The sequence below is a fragment of the Enhydra lutris genome, unplaced genomic scaffold (assembly GCF_002288905.1).
Source record: "Enhydra lutris kenyoni isolate GAN:26980312 unplaced genomic scaffold, ASM228890v2 scaffoldscaffold7, whole genome shotgun sequence".
In the NCBI taxonomy this organism is placed as follows: domain Eukaryota; kingdom Metazoa; phylum Chordata; class Mammalia; order Carnivora; family Mustelidae; genus Enhydra; species Enhydra lutris.
This window is the reverse complement of record NW_019154091.1, coordinates 4,226,941-4,251,039: the sequence shown is the minus strand read 5'-3', so window position 1 is coordinate 4,251,039 and position 24,099 is coordinate 4,226,941. Positions and strand designations below refer to the sequence as shown.

Sequence of the window (24,099 nt, the reverse complement as noted above, 5' to 3'; positions counted from 1 at the left end):
AGAGGGGTTTGCCACACACTATAAATGGGATTTTCCCCAAAATAAGTTTAAGTATTCAAAGGAAGGCTAAGATTTTAAGGGGGGATGGTACAGATTTGCTCTATAGTTCTGTTTCTTAGACTGCTGTTTGAAGAAAAAAAGGAAAGAAGCCTAGACAGAATGGAGTTGTAGAGAAGAGGCTGGAATGACCTTGTGAGGTCCTTTAATTTATTCTGCTGTCACACATCCCTGACAAACTCAGATGGGAATCTAGCTCATTGGTAACTCAATCCATACACAGGACTCGGCATGGAAGGACATGGTGACCCAAAAGAGATAAGTCTCTTTTCCTTTGGGACATCCTGCAAGCCAGGAAGCTTGGTCAAAGATTAATTTAGTGAATTGAGAAAGAGTTGCCTGATGAGTGAAGAAGGCAGGGCCTTTATGCAATTAGTGCATAATAAAAGGTAATAATGGCAAAGTCCATAGCTTCCTATGGTTTCGTATGGCGAATAGGGTAGGAGATGGTATGTTAAATACAACCCATGTATTCTTTTAGCAAATTGTGCTTTAAGAACTCAAAAAATCACAGAATTTCAGACTAATAGAAAAGCATTCTAACAATAGCACAGAATAAGCAATAGAAGGTACTGTCTTATGCTCCCGTATCTATCGTTCCCAGTACAATGAGTCCTGATTCTTTTAGCTCAGTGATATTGGGAAAAGTTCACTGATTGTGAGTGGAAATAAGCAATGAAATTGAAAGAAATAGTCTTGGAGGCCATGGAGACACTCCGAAGTTTAGTTTTTTCCTTTGTAAACAGGGATAATGATGACATGTCACAGCTTGTTGGGAGAATTGAATGACTGTCTGGGAAAGTGCTCTGAAGGCATCACATAACATAATTAATCCAGAGTTTGCAACGTAGTTGTTGCTACTTAAATTGTTGAAATGACAAACACCACTCTACCCATTAAGGGAAGGAAGTTCTATTTATTTTAACATTGTTGAATGCAAAGAATCTTCCTGGAGCCAACAAAACCTGACAGTAAGAAAATAAATGTGTGGATGCCCTAAGAAAGGAAACACATACTCTATCTCATCTTGGTATTATGGCATTGCTAACAATAGCTGTGGAATCCATAGTTTTATATTATTTTTTATTAGGGTATCTAATAGTCTTTCCAAAGACCAATTCTGAATAAAGCCCAGCAAGTGGTAGGAGGCCTATCTCCCATAATCCCTTTCCTTTAGCTATTTTTTCATTACTTTGTGCTTCTCTCAGCTACTGATGCCTGTTTTCTCTGAGTAAAGCTTTATTTTTATTAGAAGAAACTCACTTTGGAATATGATTCTTGTTTATGTCTTTTGCTTAAATTGAAAGAATCTTTCAGATGTTACAAAATCAGCTAGATGTTTTAAAATACAATTAAAGGTCTTTAGATGCAGTTTTGTGGAATATTTCTGAATTTGACTTCAGGTATCTGAAGTCACTGGGTTTATCTCACTGGGTTCAACTCAAGTGAATGTAGTTCTGTTCTAATGGGTAAATCACAAACAAAAGTTTCCAGAAGATGGAAGGATACCGTTGGCTCAGACAAAATGGGAGCTATGTTTTAGCATAATTTAAATATTGTTTCTTACCCACATCTTTTCCACAGATTTATGCAATATATAAGATTCTTATTAATTCACTATGGGTTGGTTTTTGTTCTCCCAGGAATCTCAGATCTGGTAACCCTTGTTAGTGGAGGTAAAAAATGGAAGAAGGTAAAGAACTATGGACAGAGACTTTACTTATGACAAAATGGACTACTGCTTCTTTTGATAAGGCATGAATAGTTTGGAAAAGGCTGGAGAGAGATGAAGAATTTTAGACAAGTGGCCAGCTGGTGGATAATACCATCCAGGTCCTTGCTCTCAACCTTGCAGACTAAAAGCTGATCTCAATGGAGAGTTCTAAATTCCAAAAGCTTTAAAAACTAAACATTTTAACCAAGCTGAGAAAGGTTGACTATAAAATCAGATTGTAAATTTATACATCTACAGGGATAAAAAAAATTGTGACAATGGTAACAACTACTATTTCTTGAGTGCTTCAAGAAATAGTCAGATATCATGCTTAAGCACATTTTAGACTTGTTAGCAGATTTCCTGCATTCAAGTCCATCTCTGTCATTTACTGGTACATGGTCTTGGTCAAATTCCTCAACTTTACACGAGTGAATTGCTTTATTTAATCAAGTTCTCAGAAGAATGCCTGGCACATCATAAGTGTGCTATAACTATCTGCCATTGACATTAATTCTCACAACACTCTTATGAGCTACATAACATTATTATTCTCCTTCTACTGGTGAGAAAGTGGAAAGTTAACAATGTTTAATAATCTGCTTAAGATTCTATAGGTATAAGTGGCATCCAAAATATAATCAAGACAAGCAATTAGAATTAGATGGTTAAGGATCCAGGCAAATAGAACACTCTTCTTAACCTTCTCTGTGGAAAAAGTCTTTCCAATGATATTACATTACTCAAAGTCTATTGGCCAACTTCTCAAAGATAGTTTTCAGAAAAGCATTGCCAATATTTGCTCTGGGACTTCCCTTTTTTCATGGCTTCATAGCTGATGCTCCCACTTACCACAAATGATGCATCATTCATATTGCTCCCAAGTACCATAGGCATAAGACCAACAGAACTTTCCATGATGATGGAATATTCTAGATCCACTTTGTCCAAAATGCCATAGCCACTATCCACATGTGGCTACCAAACTCTTAAAATAAAACCAGCATAACTAAGGAATTTATTCTAATTTGTTTAAATTAATTTAAGTTTAAGTAGCCATATATGACTAGTGGCTATTATTTCAGTGCACAGAATGGCAGAGGAAAATGGATTTTTAGAAAAAAAAGCGTGAGGCTGTTGGGCATCACTGAGAGAGAAGCAAAGGTGTCCAGTCCATCTTATGAGAATATCCTGTGTGAATTTTACTCAGGAAAGACAGTTTCCTAGATCAGCTAAATTGTCCTACTCGTTTCCTTGTTAGTATAGCAATTTCTAGGACAAGAGGTCCATTTGTTTGACCATTGAGAAAGTCAGTAGAGAATTCCTTTAAAACAAAACAAACAAACAAAAAAAAGATTTATTAGGGCGATTGGGTAGCTCAGTTGGTTAAGTGTCTGCCTTCAGCTCAGGTCATGATCCCAGGGTCCTGGGATTGAGCCACACACTGGGCCTCTTGCTCAGTGGGGAACTTTCTTCTCTCTCTTCCTCTGCCTGCTGCTCACCCTGCTTGTGGTCTCTCTCTCTCCATCAAATAGATAAATAAAATCTTTAAAAAATAAAATGGAAAACTCATAGGTATTTTATCCTGGTTTACATCCTCTGGGTAGCTCTCTCACTCATGAACCTCTCAAGGCAAGGATAGCTCTGGGGTTTTGAGGAGAAGACAATAAGGTCAGAAGTAGACTGAGGATTGAGAATAGCTTTGCAAACGGTAAGCCTTGATTTGACAATCCAAACCAAAAAATAACCATGGACCATCACTCTTTTCCTCTTTCTTGGCGATGAGGGCAAGTGTGCCTTAGTGTTTCAACCACGGGGTTTGAGTCAGAAGACCTGGGTTAAAGTCCTAACTTAATGCCTCACTAGCTGCGTGACTTTAGACAAATCACTTAGTGTCACTGAGTTGCCTTGTGGAGTCTGTAAAATATGATAGAAGATAGGGGGCATCATAAATAATACCTTCCTCAGAGGATACAAGTAGGATCAAATGATGTAATGTATATGGAACCACTTGTAAAAGTGTGAAGGCTGTAGAAATGTCTTGGCAAGGATGATTGCATTTATACAGATCACTTTTGTCTTTCAAATTGCTCTCGTATTTATTGTCTTTTTATCTTCACAACACATCTATGAGGGGAAATAGGGCAAGAACTATTATCTATGTTTTACCATCTGTTGATGTAGACAAATGAGGCCCACAGAACCTGAGACTGGCCTAAGATTATACAGGGTGTCTGGCTGCATTAAGTGTGAGCTTAACCCTGGGCCTACTGAATCCTATTTTAAAACCCTTTCTTCCAAAAAATAACCAATAGTCACAAGCTTGATATCCACAGATTATGCTGCAGAATTATTCCTACTCAGTAAGTAAGCCACCCTACAACCTGAGTCCAAAGCTGAGTAATCATAACATTAATGTAGTGACGGTGGGTAGCCATCTACTGTGCTAAGCATTTTATTAAATATTATCTTATTTAATGCTCATTGTATCTCTGTGAGGTTGTATGGTTATCAGCCCCATTTTACAGGTGAGGAAATGGAGAAATAAAATGGTTCAGGAATTTGTCCACGTCCACAGCTAGTGAGTACCAAGGGAGTCTGGAAGTATTAGTTTGTTAAGGAGGCTGTAATGAAGGACCAGACTGGGTGGTTTAAAGAACAGGAATGGATTGGGTGCCTGGGTGGCTCAGTGGATTAAAGCATCTGCCTTCAGCTCAGGCCAGAGTCCTGGGATCCAGCCCCGCATCAGGCTCTCTGCTCAGCAGGGAGCCTGCTTCCCTTTTCTCTCTCTGCCTGCCTCTCTGCCTACTTGTGATCTTTGTCTGTCAAATAAATAATAAATAAAATCTTAAAAAAAAAAAAAAAAGAACAGAAATGGATTGTTTCACTGTTCTTGAGGCTAGAAAGAAGTCCAAAACCAAAGGGTTAGCATATTGATTCCTTCTGAAGGCTGTGGGGTAAGGGTCTATTCCTGGTCTTGGGGTCTATTCTTGGCTTATAGATGACTGCCTTTTCCCTTTATCTCTTCATAGTGTCTTCTCTTTACGTCTGCCTGTCTCAGTGTCTACATTTCCCATTTGTATAAGGAGACCAGTTATATGGGATTAGGGACCATCCTCATGAATATTTTAACTTGATTACCTCTATAAAAACCCTCTCTCCAAATAATGTCACATGCTGAGGTCTGGGGGTTAGAACTTCAACATACCAATTTGGGGGGGAGGTTGGGGAACACAATTCCACTAACATTGAATATAAACCCAGATCATTTGGTCTTGTACTGTTAAGCATTACACTTCAGTGCTTTCTGACATAACAAAATTATATTATTCTGTAGACTTTTGATAGGAACAAATGTCAAGACACAGAGTATGGCACTTGACCCCAAATCCACTTTTAGAGCCACTGAACAGAAATCTACTCTACCTATTAAGTTCTAAAACTCGAAAGTGCGCCCCCAAAATATTTAGCTAAAAGACTGGTTTCCAGCTACTAGGCAACTTGGCATCGAGGACTTTTCTCGTAAACATTTACAAATATTCTGCTCTGTAATGAAGTTAATCAGTAAACCACACAACCTCTGGCCTCTATCGCTGCTTACCTGGTCTCATTTTCAGTTGCTGTGAGTAAGCTAAGAATGGTAATGCAGTTTCAGGGGTTAGAAAATCCAATTCAAAGTAGTCCTCACCATAGACATGCATCATCAGGATTTATTATGGAAATGATGAACATGAAGCCTGATAAAGGTAAGACACTGTTCACAGGTGCTCTTGACCAAACTTCTGCAACTGGACTGAGGAAGTGGAGGGCTTTTGTTTGAGATTTTAGCAATGGGTGTCTGTCAAAGATGTCTTAGTCAGAACCAGAAGGCTGGGGTGAGAAGTTGGGGGCGGGGTGATTTTTGAGGATTTAGGGAGGTGAGTATCTCATTGAGATAAAATCTAAGTATGTTTTCCCTAAAATTGTTTATTAAATATTATGTAAAATTAGCAGGCTTTTCTCAAGTTAAACACTAGGCAGCTCTAATTAATGCCTGTAGACACATGAAAAAGTACTTTGAAGTACGTACTTAATGCAGTATTTTAAAAATGGCACATCTCAGATCCCAGTGGGTCACGAAGTCTATTTGTTGCTATGACCACCATTAAAAAGTTAGAATAGTTTAGAATAGAATAGAATAAGAGTAGAGTAGCATAGAAATGTCAGAGTGCACTTCAAGAAGTAAGGATAAGTGTTATTTTGTGAAAATCTTGTTTCAGTTACTTCTACATATGGTTACGTGTATACAGGAGTTGTGATATAAGATGTATTTCAAACTATGGCTTGTGATGAGAAAAATAAAGAGAGATTGAGAAACACTGATTTACTGAATTAGTTTCATAGCAGATTTATCCAAAATTGATGGAAAATCAGATAAGTAAAGAGTTCAGTTTTAGGCTTACACTATTTGTTTTCTCTGAAGTAAAACATAGATTATAATTAAAACATAGACCATATCATGTAATATTATCTATTTTAATATTTTTTCAAAACAGAATCTTACCTCTTAAATTTTCAGTTAAAAGAGAAACTCTAATCATTTTTACAATAATTATAATTTTGAATATATGATTGTAGAGTTAGCAGCATACTATTTTATTTAAATATGTTTAAAAGTGATTGACACTGTATTTACAAAATCAGTTAGAAGGCAGGAAAAGCAAATCTTTCTATCATTTCCATTTAATAGGCATTATTAAGCACACTGTATTAGGCTTTGTGTAAGGCACCAGGAATGAAATTAAAAAAGGTGGGTGGGGGGGAATATAACCTAATATATTCCCCAAAGAGTTCACAGACTAACCCCAACAATAAAAACACATCACAAACTCCTTGGAGCTGTACTGTCTAATATAGTAGTCACTAGCCACAAGTGGCTATGTAATTTTTAATTTTAATTATTTAAAATTAAATAAAACTGGGTGCCTGGGTGGCTCAGTTGATAAGCGTCTGCCTTTGGCTCGGGTCATGATCCCAGTGTCCTGAGATTGAGCCCTACATCAGGCTTCCTGCTGAGCAGGGAGCCTGCTTCTCCCTCTCCCACTCCCTCTGCTTGTATTCCCTCTCTCGCTGTGTCTCTCTCTGTCAAATAAATAAATAAAATCTTTAAAAAATTAAACAAAACTTAAAACTCAGTTTCTCAATATCACTAACGACATTTCAAGTGTTCCATATTCTCATACGGTTAGTGGCTACCGTATTGATGATATAGAATATTTCCATCATCTCAGGAAGTTCCCTTAGATGGTACTCCTTTAGAGAAACTACTGAATGCTAGAGACTCTACCCAGAAGAATTTTGCTTTCCTTTGCAGGGGGTCTCAGACTTCCCAGGTGTCTGTACATTTGTGTGTTCCCATTTAAAAGCTCTTCCTCGGAGCACATGGGTGGATCATTGGTTAAGTGTCTAACTCTTGATTTTGGCTCAGGTTATGATATCAGGGTCGTGAGATTGAGCTCTGCATTGGCCTCTGTGCTCAGTGGGAGTCTGCTTGAGATTCTCTTCCTCTCCCTCTACCTGTGCCCCTTCCCTGCTCACACACTCTCTCTCTAAATATAAATACATAAATACATAAATCTTAAAAAACAAAAAAACAAAAAACTAAACTTCCTAAACTTCTTCCTAAACTCTCAGGGAGCATTCCCTATCATAAAGGAATCTAAATCCCCCCACTTTGGGATAGACTGATTCTGGAAAAGCACTGATAAATCCAAATTTATAGATATATATTAATATATTATTATTTACTTTAAATTGTACTAAAGTAAAAATAAATTTACTTTTATAGAAATCATGTTTTAAAGTTGACCCATCTCTGCTCTTCCACATCTGTGCTTTATCAGAGAGTTCTGGTATTTGTTCGCTTGTTTTTGTCCCAGCCCTTAATATCTCTATACACACACACACACACACACACACACACACACACACACACACACACGCACATGCCTGCATGTGTAGGGAATGACTGGAGCCTTTTGTATCTGTATTCCTTTTGTCTTGTTCACTGTTTGTATCCTCAGAGCCTAACACATTGTCTGGAAAATAGCAAGTATCAATACAATATTTATAAATGAAAGGAGTATCCTATAACTTATGTTATCAAAACAGACTAAGATAATTACTAATTAACTATCAGTTAACTATTAAAATCAGGATTTTGCTAGGTTCTTTAGGGAACAAACATGTCTTTTCATGACATTCAACTTATCAAAACGTTTCCTCAACTACTTTATTTTATACTCAGAACTACCTTATAAGATAGCAAGGCTGGCTGTTAATAGTTCCATTTTATAGAAGAAATTAAAACAGAAAAAAAATGTTAGGCAGTTGTTCAAAGTCTTACAGTCAATTCATGATGGAAGTTGTTCTAATCCCTCTATTTTGGGTGCTGTTGACCATGCTGGGCTTCTTCTTATAAGTTGCCTGCATACTGTGGAGATTTGGTGGGGACACTGAAATACTACATGTGGATGTGCTTTGAGGATAGAAGCATTATTTAATAATATTATGTGCTATTCTCATATTCGTACTATGTTTTCTTGCTTTCATATAATATTGTCAATGTCTTTGTGAAAGCTTTCCATTTTGCTTGAAATGATTCCAAAGGACCAATAAGATTTTGATGCCACGATCTGACTTTAGTCAGGACTACATGCTATCTATTGATTATAAGAATACTAGCTTAGGGGCGCCTGGGTGGCTCAGTGGGTTAAGCCGCTGCCTTCGCCTCGGGTCGTGGTATCAGGGTCCTGGGATCAAGCCCCGCGTTGGGCTCTCTGCTCAGCAGGGAGCCTGCTTCCTCCTCTCTCTCTGCCTGCCTCTCTGCCTGCTTGTGATCTCTCTCTGTCAAATAAATAAATAAAAATCTTAAAAAAAAAAAGAATACTAGCTTAATTGAAACAATGATTTGAGATCTTGGAATTGTCACGTGAGGAGGAAAAATTACACATTTCCCTGGATTTTGTAAAATCCAGTTTCTGTCATTAATTGTTTGACCTCAGGCAAGTTGCTTTACCTTGTTGGATCTGCAGGGGTTGGGGGTGGGAACCAGTAATTGACAGGGTAAGATCGGTTGGGGGATAAAATCCAGCAATAAGTATAAGTGAAAGTAATGCTTTTCATGCTTTTCAGTTCTTTTCAAACCCATTCACTCCACAAATTTTAGTCATATTTGGTTATAAAATAGATCAGGATTTTGCTTATATTTTATCTCTTCTTTTTGTTGTAATCATATTCTATTTCATATTCTTCTATTTTGTGGTAATAAGACAAAGCACCATTGCCAAAACTTTGTCTTTCAGATATAATCACTTAATGTTGGTTTTATATGGAGAAGTCAGGCATAGAAGACAGGAAGTTAATTTTTTCCCAGATAGTATATACTTTGTGCTTTGACAATCTTTTTCTGGATCAATGCAGAAAGCATTCTTTTCAACAGACTTTTGGTACGCATATATTCCACTTTGCCATTGTAGAAAAGCCTTGAGTTCTCATGCCCATAGTCTTTTTGTCATTCACTTATGGAGATTTTTAGATATAAAGAAGAACTGTAAGGTCATCCAGCATGAAGTCTTTTCTTTAGAGATGAGCAAAGGGCAGCTCTCGGAGGATAGGTAAGTACCATGTAACTAAACTCAAAACACCCTGGGACCTAGAGTCAGGGAAGACTTCCCAAAAGAAGCTATAGTTACAAGGAAATTTAGAGATAGATTAAGTGGAGAATAGTGAGATGAAGCTCTGTGAGCAAATGGCTGTGTTGTAGAAAGTTCCAGGCTCAGGAAGCAGTGGAGCTGGGGGCAGGGAAGGGAGGTTCTGAGTCTGGAACCTGCAATGCAGATTCAAGGATTAGGTAACTCAAAACATGAGAAATGGCTGGAAGAGAAAAGGTAGGATCATGTGGCAACTCGCACACCTGATTGCAGCTTACCGGCAAGCAGAGGTATTGAAGGGACTCACCAGCTGAGGTACAGAGGGACGAAGAGACGAAGAGAAAACCGTGAACTCTCATTCTTTAAAGCATCACACATCTGAAATTATCCCAGAGAGGAGTGATTCAGCACATGGGTTTTTTTGTTTGTTTGTTTGTTTGTTTTTAAATATTTTATTTATTTGACAGAGAGAGATCACAAGTGGAGAGAGAGAGAGAGGAGGAAGCAGGCCCCCTGCCTAGCAGAGAGCCCGATGTGGGACTCGATCCCAGGACCCTGAGATCATGACCCGAGCAGAAGGCAGAGGCCCAACGAACTGAGCCACCCAGGCAGCCCTCAGCACATGATTTTAAAGTCAGACTGTCAAAGTTCAAATCTCAGCTATTTAGGAATGTAGGAGTAAAGTTGCCTCCCTTCTCTGTGCCTCAGGCTACTCATTTGTAAATGAGGATACTAATGTTACCCACCTCATAGGATTTTGTGAGAAGAATTGCAAATATACAAGCTCCTGGCACTAGGATAGAGTTTCTAAGAGTTTTCTGACAGTAGTAGTAGCAATAATAACAACCACTGCAAATGTATAGATGCATAGATCTACAGTCCCTAATGGACAGTTTTAAATTCCAAAAGCTTTAAAAATGAAACATTTTAACCAAAGTTTTGACACAAATTTCTCTGGTGGCAAAAACCTGACCCCTAATGGATGGGAGGATATTAATGGCCTTTATTTATTTACTTATTCTGAATCATATGAATATTTATACATTTCACCATGGAAGATTGCTGTGTTTGATTCCGAGTTCTGTCCCAGACCACACAGGGAGAAAGAGCACTGTGTTCTGTTCTAAAACACAGTCAATCAGTTTTGAATTCCAAAACACATGTGACCCCAAGACTTTCATAAGGAACTGTGGAATAATCTGTATTACCCCATTCAATCCTCAACATAACTCTGGATAGATATTTTCATCCCGAGCTTGCTGCCATCAAAACTGGGCTCATCAGTAGTTCAGCAATTTGCCCAAAGTTCCACTGTTCATCGGAGGTGGAGTTGGAATTTTGGGCTAGGGTTGCCTGACCATGCTTTGAAGAATCAGACACATTTGTACACTCTCCTATATCTTATTTATGTTTGTTAAAATTTTTAGCATTTTGCATAGCTTAAATATTTTTATTTTCTAAAGAGTCATTGTTTGTGTTTCTAGGAAATAGAAGCACTTTCACAACCTGATAGTTTTCTAACACCTAGAGGTTTTATAGATAAAAGGCTCATTTTGTAATAACGGCAGTAGGAATAATGATTATTATTACTATTTTAATGGCAACTCTAATTTATCTGGCACTCTTTGTGTGCCAAACATTTAGCAAAGTGCTTGGCATACATGATCTTGTTTAATTCTTACATCAACCTAATGAGGTAGCTATTATTCTCTGTTTTATGAAGAGAAATTTGATCCCTAAAGACATTAAATAAATTGCCAAGATGCACACAGAAAATAAGTAACAGGACTAGAATTTGAACCATACTCACAGTTCCAGGCACTGCATTCTTTTTTCTTTTAAAGCTCCTTCTTTGTTTTATCATGATTAAAATACTAATCTACATGGCAAAGTTACAAACAGCATAAACACCATACAACCTCCTACCCCAGAAAACAATGGAACAATCTCACTTTCCAGTCACCATCATCCAGTTTCTTTTGTATCCTGCAGAAACTTGCCTTGTACACATGCGTGTGCACACACACATTGTTCTTTTAATACCCACATAAATATATACATTATTCTATAAGTTAATATTTTCAAATGACATCATATCATAGAAACCTTTCTTTATCAACACATATAGATCTAAATTCACATCTACATAATATTTCAGTGCATGGACATAATGCAATTTAATAAGACCCCTATTGGTGGATATTTAAATTAGTTCCTAATTTATAGTTTTTACAGATTTTCCTACACATGGATATCTTTACAGAAGCTTTTCACACAAATACGTGCCTATTTCTAAAATAAATTTCCTTGCAGTCTAATGTCTGTGTTAAAAGAGTATTTGAGTTTCAAATGCTGAAGGATAATGAATAATTGTCCTCTAAGAATGTTTGCTTCTCTAAGAGTGTTCTATTGAGCATTTTTAATCTTTACTTATTCGAGGATGAACATGGTCATTTTATATTGCAATTTAAATTTAAATTTAATTGTTGATAAAGGTGAGTGCATTTTTGTATGTTTATAAAACACTTTCTGTTTGTATTTCTAAAAACTGTCCTTTCATATCCTTTATCTCCCATGAGGTTGTTGAATATTTCTTATTGGTTTGCAGGTGCTCTTTACCTGTTAGTGATATGAGTCTTTGGTCTGTCTTTTATGTTGCAGATATTTTTCGGAGCTTGTAATTTGTCATTAAATCCTTTTTATAGTTTTTTTGTTTTTGTTTTTTGTTTTCTGTAAAGAAGTTGTCAATTTTTATATAGTTGAATTTTGGTCTTTTCTTAGACATTAATTCCAATTTTGTTACTCTTGTCCAGGTGTACTAACAGAGCAAGCAGCAGGACCTTTGGGACAGAATCTAGAAGTAGAGCCATACTCACAATACAACAATGTTCCGTTTCCGCAAGTTCAGCCACAGATTTCGTCGTCATCCTATTATTCCAACCTAGGTTTCTATCCCCAGCAGCCCGAGGAGTGGTATTCTCCTGGAATATATGAACTCAGGCGAATGCCAGCGGAGACTCTCTACCAAGGAGAGATTGAGGTAGCAGAGATTCCTGTAACAAAAAAGGCCCGAATGAGTGCATCCGCAGGGAGAATAAAAGGGGATGAATTATGTGTTGTTTGCGGAGACAGAGCATCTGGTTACCATTATAATGCACTGACCTGTGAGGGCTGCAAAGGTAAGCACCTCTGGTTGGCCATTCTCTCCTTGAGGTTTTACTCTTTGAACTGGTTGTTGAAATCCCTCAGACTGAATTCTTCCCTTTTTCCAGATAACTTCCCATTTTCTCTCCCTACATGCCTACCTGTTAATAAATCTCTAGGAAAAGCCTTTTAGTGTATTTAGCTTATATATAAGTAAAATATTTTCTAGTTACAACCTCACATATGGTTAAAGAAATTAAATGGATTATGGGGTTTTTGTTTGTTTTTGAGAGAGAGAGAAAGCAAGCAGAGAAAACAATAGAGAGAGAGGGAGAAAGAGAACCCCAAGCAGGCTCCATGCCCAGCAGAGAGTCTGACGTGGGGCTCAGTCCCACAACCCTGAGATCACGACCTGAGTCGAAATCAAGAATCAGACACCACCCACGCTCCCCTGTTGTTTTTTTAAAAGAAAGAGAAACTGTTGAACGCATCTCTTTTAAAACTGAGATCAAAGAGAGTAAGACTCTATTAGTTGATGTATTTATTAAACCTCAATAGTAAACTTATTAGTTCTAATACTTCATTCTCATTTTTATAGATGAGAAAAGTGGGTTACTTCCTCAAGGCTTCACAGCTAATTAGAGGTGGAGCTTCCAATCCATGACTGATAGGCCTAACTCCAGAGCCTTTGCTCTGGAGTTAACCACTAGCCTATCCTGTCTTTTGATCCTTGCCTACTGAGTGGTCATTCTACTCTTTGAGCTATTTGCTCAAGACTAATATTGACTAAATCAATGGATAAACTATTGGTATTTTCTGGGCCAGAGAATAAAACTCTGAAGTCAGTAATCTGAGTCAGGTCACCCCCTTACAGGTGAACACTTTGTGAAACCTGGTCCTCCCAAGAAGACTCTGGGGCACCCAGGGTGAATGGAGTGAAATCAGTGTGCCTAAGACAACCCCCCAAAACACTGACTTTAAAAGTGGGCAGGGGAGGGGCGCCTGGGTGGCTCAGTCATTAAGTGGCTGCCTTCAGCTCAGTGCATGATCCCAGGGTCCTGGGATTGAGCCCTGTGTCCGGCTCCTTGCCCAGCAGGGAGCCTGCGTCTCCCTCTCTCTCTGCCTGACTCTTCCCCTGCTTGTGCTGTCTCTCTCTCTCTCTCTCTGGGTCAAATAAATAAATAAAATCTTTTTAAAAAATAAAATAAAAGCAGGCAAGGGAAGAGTTGCCCCTAAAAGATATACAAGGAAGCCAGAAATGGGAGGGGACCAGAAAATTACAGGATCACAGAACACAAGGGGACAGTAAAGTACTCAGGAGAGAACCCATCCTTGGGGAAATTCAGGAAGGAAAAGCTGGATCCGGATGCAGATATAATTTTTAAGAGCAGAGAAAGGTTGAGCTTTTTCATTGATTCTGACTTGAAACTTTGCCCCCATGGTGGGAGCAAAAGGACCAGAGTGTGGGGAAAAGATGGGACGGAGCGAGGAAGAGCCTGTGTTCTACATCAGAGGTTGGCAATGTTTTTTTCCTTGTAAAGAGAGAGTAAATATTTCAGGCTTTGCACCATCGCGGTTTCTGTTGTGATTACTCAACTTTGCAAACACACCCACATAAAGAAGGGGCATAACTGTGGCTTTATTTAACCTACAAAAATAGGCAAGGAAATTAAAAAAAAAAACAAAACAAAAAAATGGACAGTAGGCTGAATTTGGCCCATAGGCCTGGCTGTATTTTGCTGACCCTATTCTAGACCAATGGCTATGGAGATTGAGTACGAGAAGTAACTGGAAGCTGGGTAGCGAGAGAGTACAGCACTCAGGGCATGGATATGAGACACGTAAACTCATTTTGTATGGCTGGATTGAATTGTATAGCTGGATTGAAATCATGGAAACTATATTTCATTCAATTCAGGATTATTCTACTCATCCCCCCCCCACAAAAAAACCCCTACCTTTCTCTGGGGTTTTGTCTAAATTCTATGATTACACAGTGTCCTGCAGGGATTGGGAACTGCGGGGGAGACTCTGGTTTTCACCGTTGTTAATGTGGTACGGCATCTGCTGGGTGTTATTCTAGCTGGTCTTCAGTCACCAGTCGGAAGGGTCTTTGAGGCTCCATTCTGGGGTCTTGAGCACACTTCTTCCTGACTGCTCTGCCTGCTGTTCCGCAGCTCAGGTGGGTGGGTTCCTGATGCTCCTCCCATGTGGTGTGGACATGCCTGGATGCTCAGAGAGACCATTTCACCTGTTCCTATGCCGCCCTGAGTAGCAGCAGACACAGATGCCTCTCTAGGCTGTCTCCAGGAAAGGGCACAAGAATTCTTTTGTTCTAGGACTCCTGAATGACATGGAGTTGCTATATTCTTTCAATACACACATCCCAGGGTACCGTCTGGGCATGAAGGTGGGAGGGACAGAACTCAGGGCCTTCTCATGAACTTAACATGACTTGGCTTTTTTTGTTTCTCTTTATTTGTCTATCTATCCCAACTTGGGGAAAATTAGTGTCTGGGATCTTGATGCTTAGGCTTTTATGACTGAAAAGCCAATAATGAGCTCCTTTGTGCTTTGTATATGTTCTCCTTAGGAAACAAATGAAAATTATCCTATCTTAGTGAATAGGAAGGAGGTTCACAACACAGGGTAGACTACAAGGGAAAGAACCAGTACCCCGTGCCAGGCAGGCCTACTTGGCCAACTTGGCCCCCCACTCCACACTCCTTTGATATCTGTGCTTACCAAATACAGAATGAGTCTTACTCCATAGCTTTCCATCAAAGGAATGGTGTGGATTTTGGGGTTTTCTAGACTGTCATTCTTGGCTGAGTAAGCATGTTACTTAATATATTGGTCAGAGTTCAGTGAAATAAATAAAAATTTCTATCAGTAAGGAATTAATGTAGGAGAAGTTGGAAGGGTAGAGGAGCAGGTTCTGTGCTGAGTCTCCAAGAGGATGCTCAGGGTCACCCTGCAGAACTGGCCTGCCAAGGACTTGCTATGGTCAAGAAGATGGGAAAACAAGAAGGTAACACAGAGCTGTTGGCTCCAGAAAGACACCACCATAGCTGCCATCTAAGGATCAGAATGATGCCTCCCCCGTAACTACTGGCTCCAGAGCAATGGCTTGCCAACTAAACTTAATATACCCATGACAAACACCCTGTGTCTTGCCTTTCAATGCCCTCGAAGTTAGCAATGGGAAACCAAGATGCTGCCATAGCACAATTCCACAGCCCTGCTTGCCAGCAGAAACAAGTCTTACAAGGGCGTATGTCCTGCAGAGCTTAAATCATATCCACAATGTTAGCTGCAAGGGATTTTGGGAAAGATGGTGTCCAGTTTTCCTGCCTTTACAATAGAGAACGTACCCTAGAGTAGAAGTGGGTGCCATGGATATCCGGCCAGCCAATTCTTAGTTTGTGGAATACTTGGCTTCTCTGAGCCTTCACACTGCAAAAAAAAAAAAAGGGTAATATCTATTTCACAGGGTCTTTGTAGAATTAACTTAATTTTATATGTAAAGATCCTGGCAGCTCTCTTTCTTTAGGACTTCATTGTACGTCTGTCAGATCTGTGATACTTACACACACATACACACAGGAGAAAGTTTTTAAAAACTTAAAAACAAAACAAAGATCACGGTTAAATATCCTGATTTCATTAGTCTCATATCTATTTCTTTTTTTTTTTTTTTTAAGATTTTATTTATTTGACAGAGATCACAAGTAGGCAGAGAGGCAGGCAGAGAGAGAGAGGGAAGCAGGCTCCCTGCTGAGCAGAGAGCCCGATTCGGGACTTGATCCCAGGACCCTGGGACCATGACATGAGCTGAAAGCAGAGGCTCTAACCCAGTGAGCCACATAGGAGCCCCTCATATCTATTTCTAATTATAATGAATGCTTTATTGTCAACACTTATGGCATCAATGAGAGAAATTCTAATACATTTTTAAAGAGCAATGATTCTAAGAACACAAGCATAATGCATTGACAGTGTCTGCCATTTGCTCAGCATCAGATTACATCAAGAGCTTTCTTTTCTCCCTCTTATCAGTGGGGCATATGAAAATGTGCTCATGTGTGGGTGAATTTTGATTCAAACTTCAAACCTCAGCTAACAAAACTGATCTGCATCTGACTGGAAGTTTCAAATGGCTGCATTTCCAAATAGGTCTATGTCAGTCACATCCATCTCCAGGCTGGGAGAGTCTACACTTGTCAGTGAGAGAATGGTAGAATTCTTTTTTGTTTGTTTTTTTGTGGTTTTTTTTTTTTTTTTGAATGGTAGAATTCTTAAAGGGCATTTTAATGAGTAAATGGGTGACCTATGGTCCTTTTGAACATATTCTGACTTAGTTCTGAAGTTCTAGAAAAGACTCCATAGTTGTTGAGTCTATTCTGGTGTGTGGAATAGATGCAGAGTGTTTCCAGTGGGCCCTTTGTTTATGCATCAGGGCTGAGGCGCCCTGACTCACACATGAACTTCCTGAAATCCTATTTGATTTTGAGGTCTGAGTTTATAAAATTTGATCATGATCCTACTGAACTCTATAGGTCCAATTATCTTGGAGTGGGATGCAAGGGGGTGGGGCTTAAACTATTTCACCACATTGGAAGCCTTTTGTAGTTAAGTGTTATAAAAGTGGCAAGAGGAATCAGATTCTGATGGCAGACAACCCAGATTTCAACACCCTCTTCCCGTGCTGCTGATTCTCTTCTCAGATGTTCCAAGTTACTGAATGTGTCTGGACTTCAGACTTCTCTCCTATAAAGTGAGGATAGTAATAAAGATGAGGAGGGGGAGGTTGAGGTTGAGATGAGGATGATGGTGATGCTGGTGAGATACAGATAAGATATGCACAGGTTTTATCTGGGGCTTTACCTGTACTAGCTCATTTAATCCTCAGGACCATGCTTTGAGGTAGGTACCTAGGGGTTGGTGAGAGGATTAAAGAAGATAATATGTTTAAAGCAATTAACATAGTACTTGCTTATGGTACTCAATAATTGTCCTTCAATAAATGTCCATTATTGGTTTCACTTATTTGTGGAGTATAAGAAATAACACGGAGGACATGGGGAGATGGAGAGGAGAAGGGAGTTGAGGGAAATTGGAGGGGGAGATGAACCATGAGAGACTGTGGGCTCTGAGAAACAATCTGAGGTTTTGAAGGGGCGGGGTGGGGGTGGGAGGTTGGGGGAGCCTGGTGGTGGGTATTATGGACGGCACGTATTGCATGGAGCACTGCGTGTGGTGCATAAACAATGAATTCTGTTACACTGAAAATAAATTAAATTAAATTAAAATAATAATTTAAAAAATGTCCATTATTATTACTATTATCATTAAGTTACTGTGAAGAAAAAAATGAGACATTGTTTTTGAAACATCTAGCTCTATGCCTAGCACACTTGAATGCTCAGTAAGCATTAGATTTTGCTCCTTTGTTGGTGAATTCTTATTATTTTATTGTTGTTATTCTTCTGTTCATCCAGACTCTCAAACTTTGATCATACACAGTCTTCGAAACTCTCTCTCTTCCTATTAGTTAATTAAGTAAGCCTCCAGCTCCTGAGAGTTTGAATTAATTAATTCAGTTCTTTATTCAGCAACTATTATTAGGTACCAACCATATGCCAGGTTTTATTCTAAGCATAGGAGATGCAGTGAACAAAACAGACAAAATTCCAGCTCTCTTAGTCACCATTTTAAAGCAAAGCAGGGAAACAGTTTATATAACTGAGCTAAAATAGACAAAAAGAGAAAACAGTAAGACAAAAAAAAATAAAAGATTAAAAAATATAAAAACAATGAAATAGTGTCAAAAAGAACATACAGAAAAATTAAATGGTAAAAGAATGATTTCCAGTGGATAAAAATTGAAATTTCAAGTAAATATATAGTTAATGTGCAAGAGAAATAGAGACTATAAAAATTACATTTAAACAAGAAGGCATGTTTAAACTAAATACATAAGCAATATGTAAATATGAAATTAGTGACTAAAAAAACCTCTAGTTTGCTTAAGCCTCCAGCTACTGGGAGTTTGCCCACCTGGGAGTCTGAATGGCTCTTAAAGAGATGCAAAATCAAGCTCACACAGAGCATTATTACCCCTCCCCTCATTTTCCCAATCTAAAAGCATTGACCTCCACCTCCATCATCTTTGAGATGACCCAGTGTAACCCTTTCAATGAGGGGTTGAAAACAAACGCCCAATGCTAGAGTTATCTTTTTTTAGAGGTAGACGACTTTAGCTTTTGTTTTATCAAGTGAACATGGAAAAATGGCTAGCCTCTTGGGATGGGAAAGAAAAGTTAAAAAAGGCAGGGGGTGGGGAGAAAAGGTTAACCCCCCCAAATAGCAAAAAGAACAAATAACAAAGCATCCACGAATCACTCAATAAATTATTCTTTCATATTAGCATTGCTAAAATTATTGAAAAACACATTAATGGACGCAAATTATTGGGGAAGGTAATGAGTCTCTGTTATGGGCTGGTCAATTCCCACCACAGACTGTTTATTTCATTTACCTTATAATGGTTCCAGTAGATGGTATTATCATTTCCTTTTTTGCAAATAAAGATACCAGTACTCAAAAACTTGTCCAGGCCTCATGGCTATGAAAGAATGGAGTAGAATTGATCGTCAGATCATCAGGACTCCTGAGTTATATTTTATCTCTGTGCTGTTTTTTTTTGTATCCTTCTGTCAATGACTTTCCAAAGATAGCACTAAAGCATATGCAAGGAAAATGAGTGTTTTAAAAGTTGGTTCTGTGTTTAGAGAACGAACACACCAACAAAGAGAAAAACAAACAAAATCTAGGTGATGGTGAATCCAAACCCATTGGTTATTTGACAGAATGATCTCCTGGCAGAGCAGGCACAACCATAAATTATTGGACAATATTCATTTGTGTACAAAATAGACCATCTTCTTAATAACAAAGTAGGGTTAATAACGACCCTACTTAGTTATAGTTAGTTAGTTAATACTAATAACTTATTAGTTATTCTATGTGTGTCATTTCACACATAGAAATGACAACCACTAGTCATATCACTTTTAAAAATAAAGAATGAGGCATCTAAGTATCTCCATTTCTAATTGTGATATATATGAGCATTAGAATATATAATTTAAGAATTGCCTTTGTGGGAGCTTACTTTGCAATGTCTTATACTTTGACCCTGCACCTTGTATTAATAGGTTATGGTGAAAGTAGGAATAGACTAAGAGGCGCCTCCCAGGCAAACCCCCACAAAGGTGATCCTCAAATGATTTTAGGAAAGAGAATGGTTTCATTAAGTAGCCTCTGAGATTCCCTCTTCAGTCCTCTGAGATGCTGTTTGTGTTTGTGCAGACTGCTTTTAGCAGTCTGGAAGGAGGACAAGACGTGTGGCTGGATAGAATGTTTTGGTCCTTATCTTCTAGGCACGGAGACTCCCCATTCCTTCTGGGCATTGCCCTGCACTGTGGTTTATATTCATTGCTTGAGACTACAAGCAAATACACTGTTCATCCATCTTAGATGGATGGTGAACTTTCGTAAAGGGCCAGATAGTTAATATTTTAGGCTTTGTAGGTATTAAGGTTTCTGGCACAACTACTTGACTGCCATTGTAGTGTGAAAGCAGACATGCATGTAAATGAATGAGCTTTATATTCGAATAAAGCTTTATTTATGGACACTAAAATTTGAATGTCATACAACTTTTACATACCACAAAATAACTTTCTTTTGAGTTTTTTTTTTCACTCACTAAACATGTAAAAACCATTATTAGGTTGCAGATCATAAAGGAATAAGCAGAAATGGAACTTGCCCTGCATTTTGTAGTTAGCCAACTCCTGGCTTAGCACAATGTTCCCGCTGAATCCTTATAGGCCATCAGCATCTTGTATCTGAACTCAGTTTCCGTCATTGCTCCTAATCCTCTGCATTCTCTGCACTTATTCTGGGCATGTTTTTCACAAATTTATTCTGTTCCCTGGCTTTCAGAGATTAATCAGCATTTTTGATACACTGAGGTATTTGTATTCTAACTCGTAGAGATTATGCTGTTTCCATGAACTTTTCTCTTATTTTGTGGGGTTTTTTTTGACAGAAGGGAGTATAGAAGTTTGATGAATGCCCTTTGACTACTAAGTTGTTTGTAGATTTGTCTGCTCTGAAAGGATGTTAGCCAACTTCTCAAAATAATTCAAAGTCAGTCCTTTTAAAATGTATTTAAGAAAAAAAATCAATACGGATTATAGTTGATAAAAGTAAGTGTTAGAGAAGTCAGGTGAAATTTTTTTTGTCTGTCTGTGGCTCTCCAATAGGTTAAAGGGTGAAAACCTCAAAGTTATCAGCAGGCACTAAATAGTCGATAATAATTTTCATCACAAGTAACAACTGGTATTGGTGAGAGTGTGGAGAAAACAGGACCCTCTTGCCATGTTGTTGGAAATGCAAACTGGGGCCGCCACTGTGGAAAACACTATGAATGTCCCTAAAAAAGTTGAAAATAGAACTTTCGTGTGATTCAATAATTGCACTACTGGGTATTTACCTAACGAATACTAAACACTAATTCAAAGGGATACATACACCCCTGTTTATAGCAGTATTATTTACAATTGCCATGATATGCAAGCAGCCCAAGTGTCCATCAGTAGATGAATGGATAAAGAAGATGTGGAATACGTATACAATGGAATATAATTCAGCTATAAAAAGAACGAAATCTTGCCATTTGCATGGCATGGGGGGAGCTAGAGAGTATTATGCTAAGTGAAATAGGTCAGTCAGAGAAAAACAAATACCATAGCCTTTCACTCATTTGAAATTTAAGAAACAAAACAAATGATCAAAGGGAAAAGAGAGAGAGGGAGAGACAGATAGATCAAGAAACCAAAAAACAGACTTATAATTATAGAGAACAAACCAATGGTTACCAGAGGGGAAGAGTTGAGGGGATGAGTGAAATAGGTGATGGGGATTAAGAACTGCCTGTATTACGATGAATGCCTGCTGTTGTTTGGAAGTGTTGAATCACTCACCATATTGTACACCTGAAACGAATATAACAATGTGTTGACTAACTTGCATTAAAATAAAAGCTTAAAAAATAGTAAATTTCATCAACTTCATCTCCGAAGTTTGAGGGATGCTTTTTCAAAAATAATAGTCTGGGGGCACCTGGGTGGCTCAGTGGGTTAAAGCCTCTGCCTTCGGCTCAGGTCATGATCCCAGGGTCCTGGGATCGAGCCCCACATCGGGCTCTCTGCTCAGTAGGGAGCCTGCTTCCTCCTCTCTCTCTCTCTGCCTGCCTCTCTGCCTACTTGTGATCTCTGTCTGTCAAATAAATAAATAAAAATCTTAAAAAAAATAGTCTGAAACCGCTTCTGCCAGGTGATCAGGAGTCTGTAAACAAATTCTAAAATGATTAATGTCTAAAGACAGTTTTTAGCAATGTAAGCTCCTTACTAGAAGGATAGCCTAAAGGACTAATTAAAGGCATAGAGTTTGCCAGTGAGCATATCAGAGTTCAAATCTAAGCTCTACTGTTTACTATCTATAGGATTTGGAGCAAAGTGCTTCATCTCTGTTGTAACTCAGTCTCCTTAGCTGTAGGAAGGAAATAATAATAGAATCTACTTCCTAGGGGCACCTGGGTGGCTCAGTGGGTTAAAACCTCTACCTTTGGCTCAGGTCATGATCCCAGGGTCCTGGGATCGAGCCCCACATCGGACTCTCTGCTCTGCCGGGAGCCTGCTTCCTCCTCTCTCTCTCTCTGCCTGTCTCTCTGCCTACTTGTGATCTGTCAAAAAAAAAAAAATCTACTTCATAGGATCGATATGAATATTAAATGAATCACCATATGCAAATGTTTAGAATAGTGCCTGATACAAAGTAAGTTCTAAATAAGTGAGTGATGGAGTCCTTTTTATTTGATAATGTGGTGAGATATACCTGAAGACTGATTCTATTTAGGCTGTATTGGATGTAAAGATCACTAGTTATTCAGCTATGTGCATTTGTTGCTGTTTAAAAAGTATGGAGACCCTGAAATGTTTTTTTAGGATTTATTTATTTATTTATTTTAAAGAGAGAGAGAGAGAGAGCAAGCAGGAGAGGGACAGAGGGAGAGAATCTCAAGCAGACTTTATGCAGAGCAAGGAGCCTGACATGGAGCCTGATCTTACAACCCTGAGATCATTACCTGAGCAGAAACCAAGAGTCAGATGCTTAACCCACTGAGCCACCAAGGCACCTCGAGACCCTGAAAATTTTAAACAACCAATATTTTACTGATTTCAAACAGTAGTTACTGTCAGTCACTGGAGTCTGATGTGTGCATATGCATGTGTGCTTGTGTGTGCACATATATGTATATATGCATTGGAAATAGGGTATGGTCTATGAGTTATGTCTATATAAAGAAGCAGAGAAGCAGGATATGCAATATTTTGCAGACTTGAGGGATCCATTTTCCTATCCTATAGACATTCTCCTGCCACCACAGGAATTTCCCTAGTGCCACACCTTCCTCAGATGACAATACCAACCCTGTCTACTCATCTTTCATTATCAGGGAGTCTCTGTTCCTCAGTGAATTTCCTTTCCATTCATCTTCACATTACTTTCCTGGGCATTGTTGAATATGCTCAAGATAGAGTCAGAGGTACGTGTATGGATAAATTTGCATAAGTATAAATATAGTATATGTACCCATATTTAAGTGATATAATGATAATACTGTGTTGCTATCTCAGAATGAAAGCTAATTAATTCAGCTAGCTATTGAGATGATAATGATTTCTTTCTCAGTTAATATCAAAGTTCAAGAAAAAAAACAAACCTGCAGAATTGTCCTAGCACTGTTCCTTTGATTCATCTTGGAATAAGGAGGTTTATTTCTATTAACTATTGTGCTATCGGTATCTACAATGTTTTATTTTTTAACATTTTATTTATTTATTTGACATATCACAAGTAGGCAGAGAGGCAGGCAGAAAGAGTGGGGGAAGCAGGCTCCCCACCTAGCAGGGAGCCTGACGTGGGGCTTGATCCCAGGACCCTGGGATCATGACCTGAGCCGAAGGCAGAGGCTCTAACCCACTGAGCCACCCAGGCGCCCCTGGGTTTTTTTTGTTTTGTGTTGTGTTGTGTTTTTTGTTTTTTAAGATTTTACTTGTTTATTTGACGGAGAGAGACACAGAGAGAGAGGGAACACAAGCAGGGGGAGTGGGAGAGGGAGAAGCAGGCTTCCCGCTGAGCAGGGAGCCTGATGTGGGGCTCAAATCGAGGACCCTAGGATCATGATCTGAGCCAAAGGCAGATGCTCAAGGAATGGGCCTCCCAGGCACCACACCCCATGATGGTTTTAAATGGAATCATTCCTGGGAGGGGCTAAATATTCATGTAAAGATTGACTCAGGTTGACTAAGGAACATCATTGAGCTCACTGATTTGGTACAAGGAAGAAAACTAACT

General features: G+C 38.7%; 1 protein-coding gene across 5 annotated transcripts in view; it reads left to right on the top strand.

Moving 5' to 3' along the window:
- The window catches only part of LOC111142164 (nuclear receptor subfamily 1 group H member 4), a 58,168-nt gene that overhangs the window by 3,607 nt on the left and 30,462 nt on the right, over positions 1-24,099 (top strand). For 3 of the 5 annotated variants that reach the window (XM_022495164.1, XM_022495163.1, XM_022495162.1), the window contains exon 2: positions 12,276-12,641. In XM_022495164.1, coding sequence (XP_022350872.1) covers positions 12,276-12,641 — 366 coding nt within the window. Of the gene's footprint in view, positions 1-5,396; positions 5,518-12,275; positions 12,642-24,099 lie in introns of those variants that run through there. The other 2 variants (XM_022495160.1, XM_022495161.1) reach the window with 2 other exon arrangements.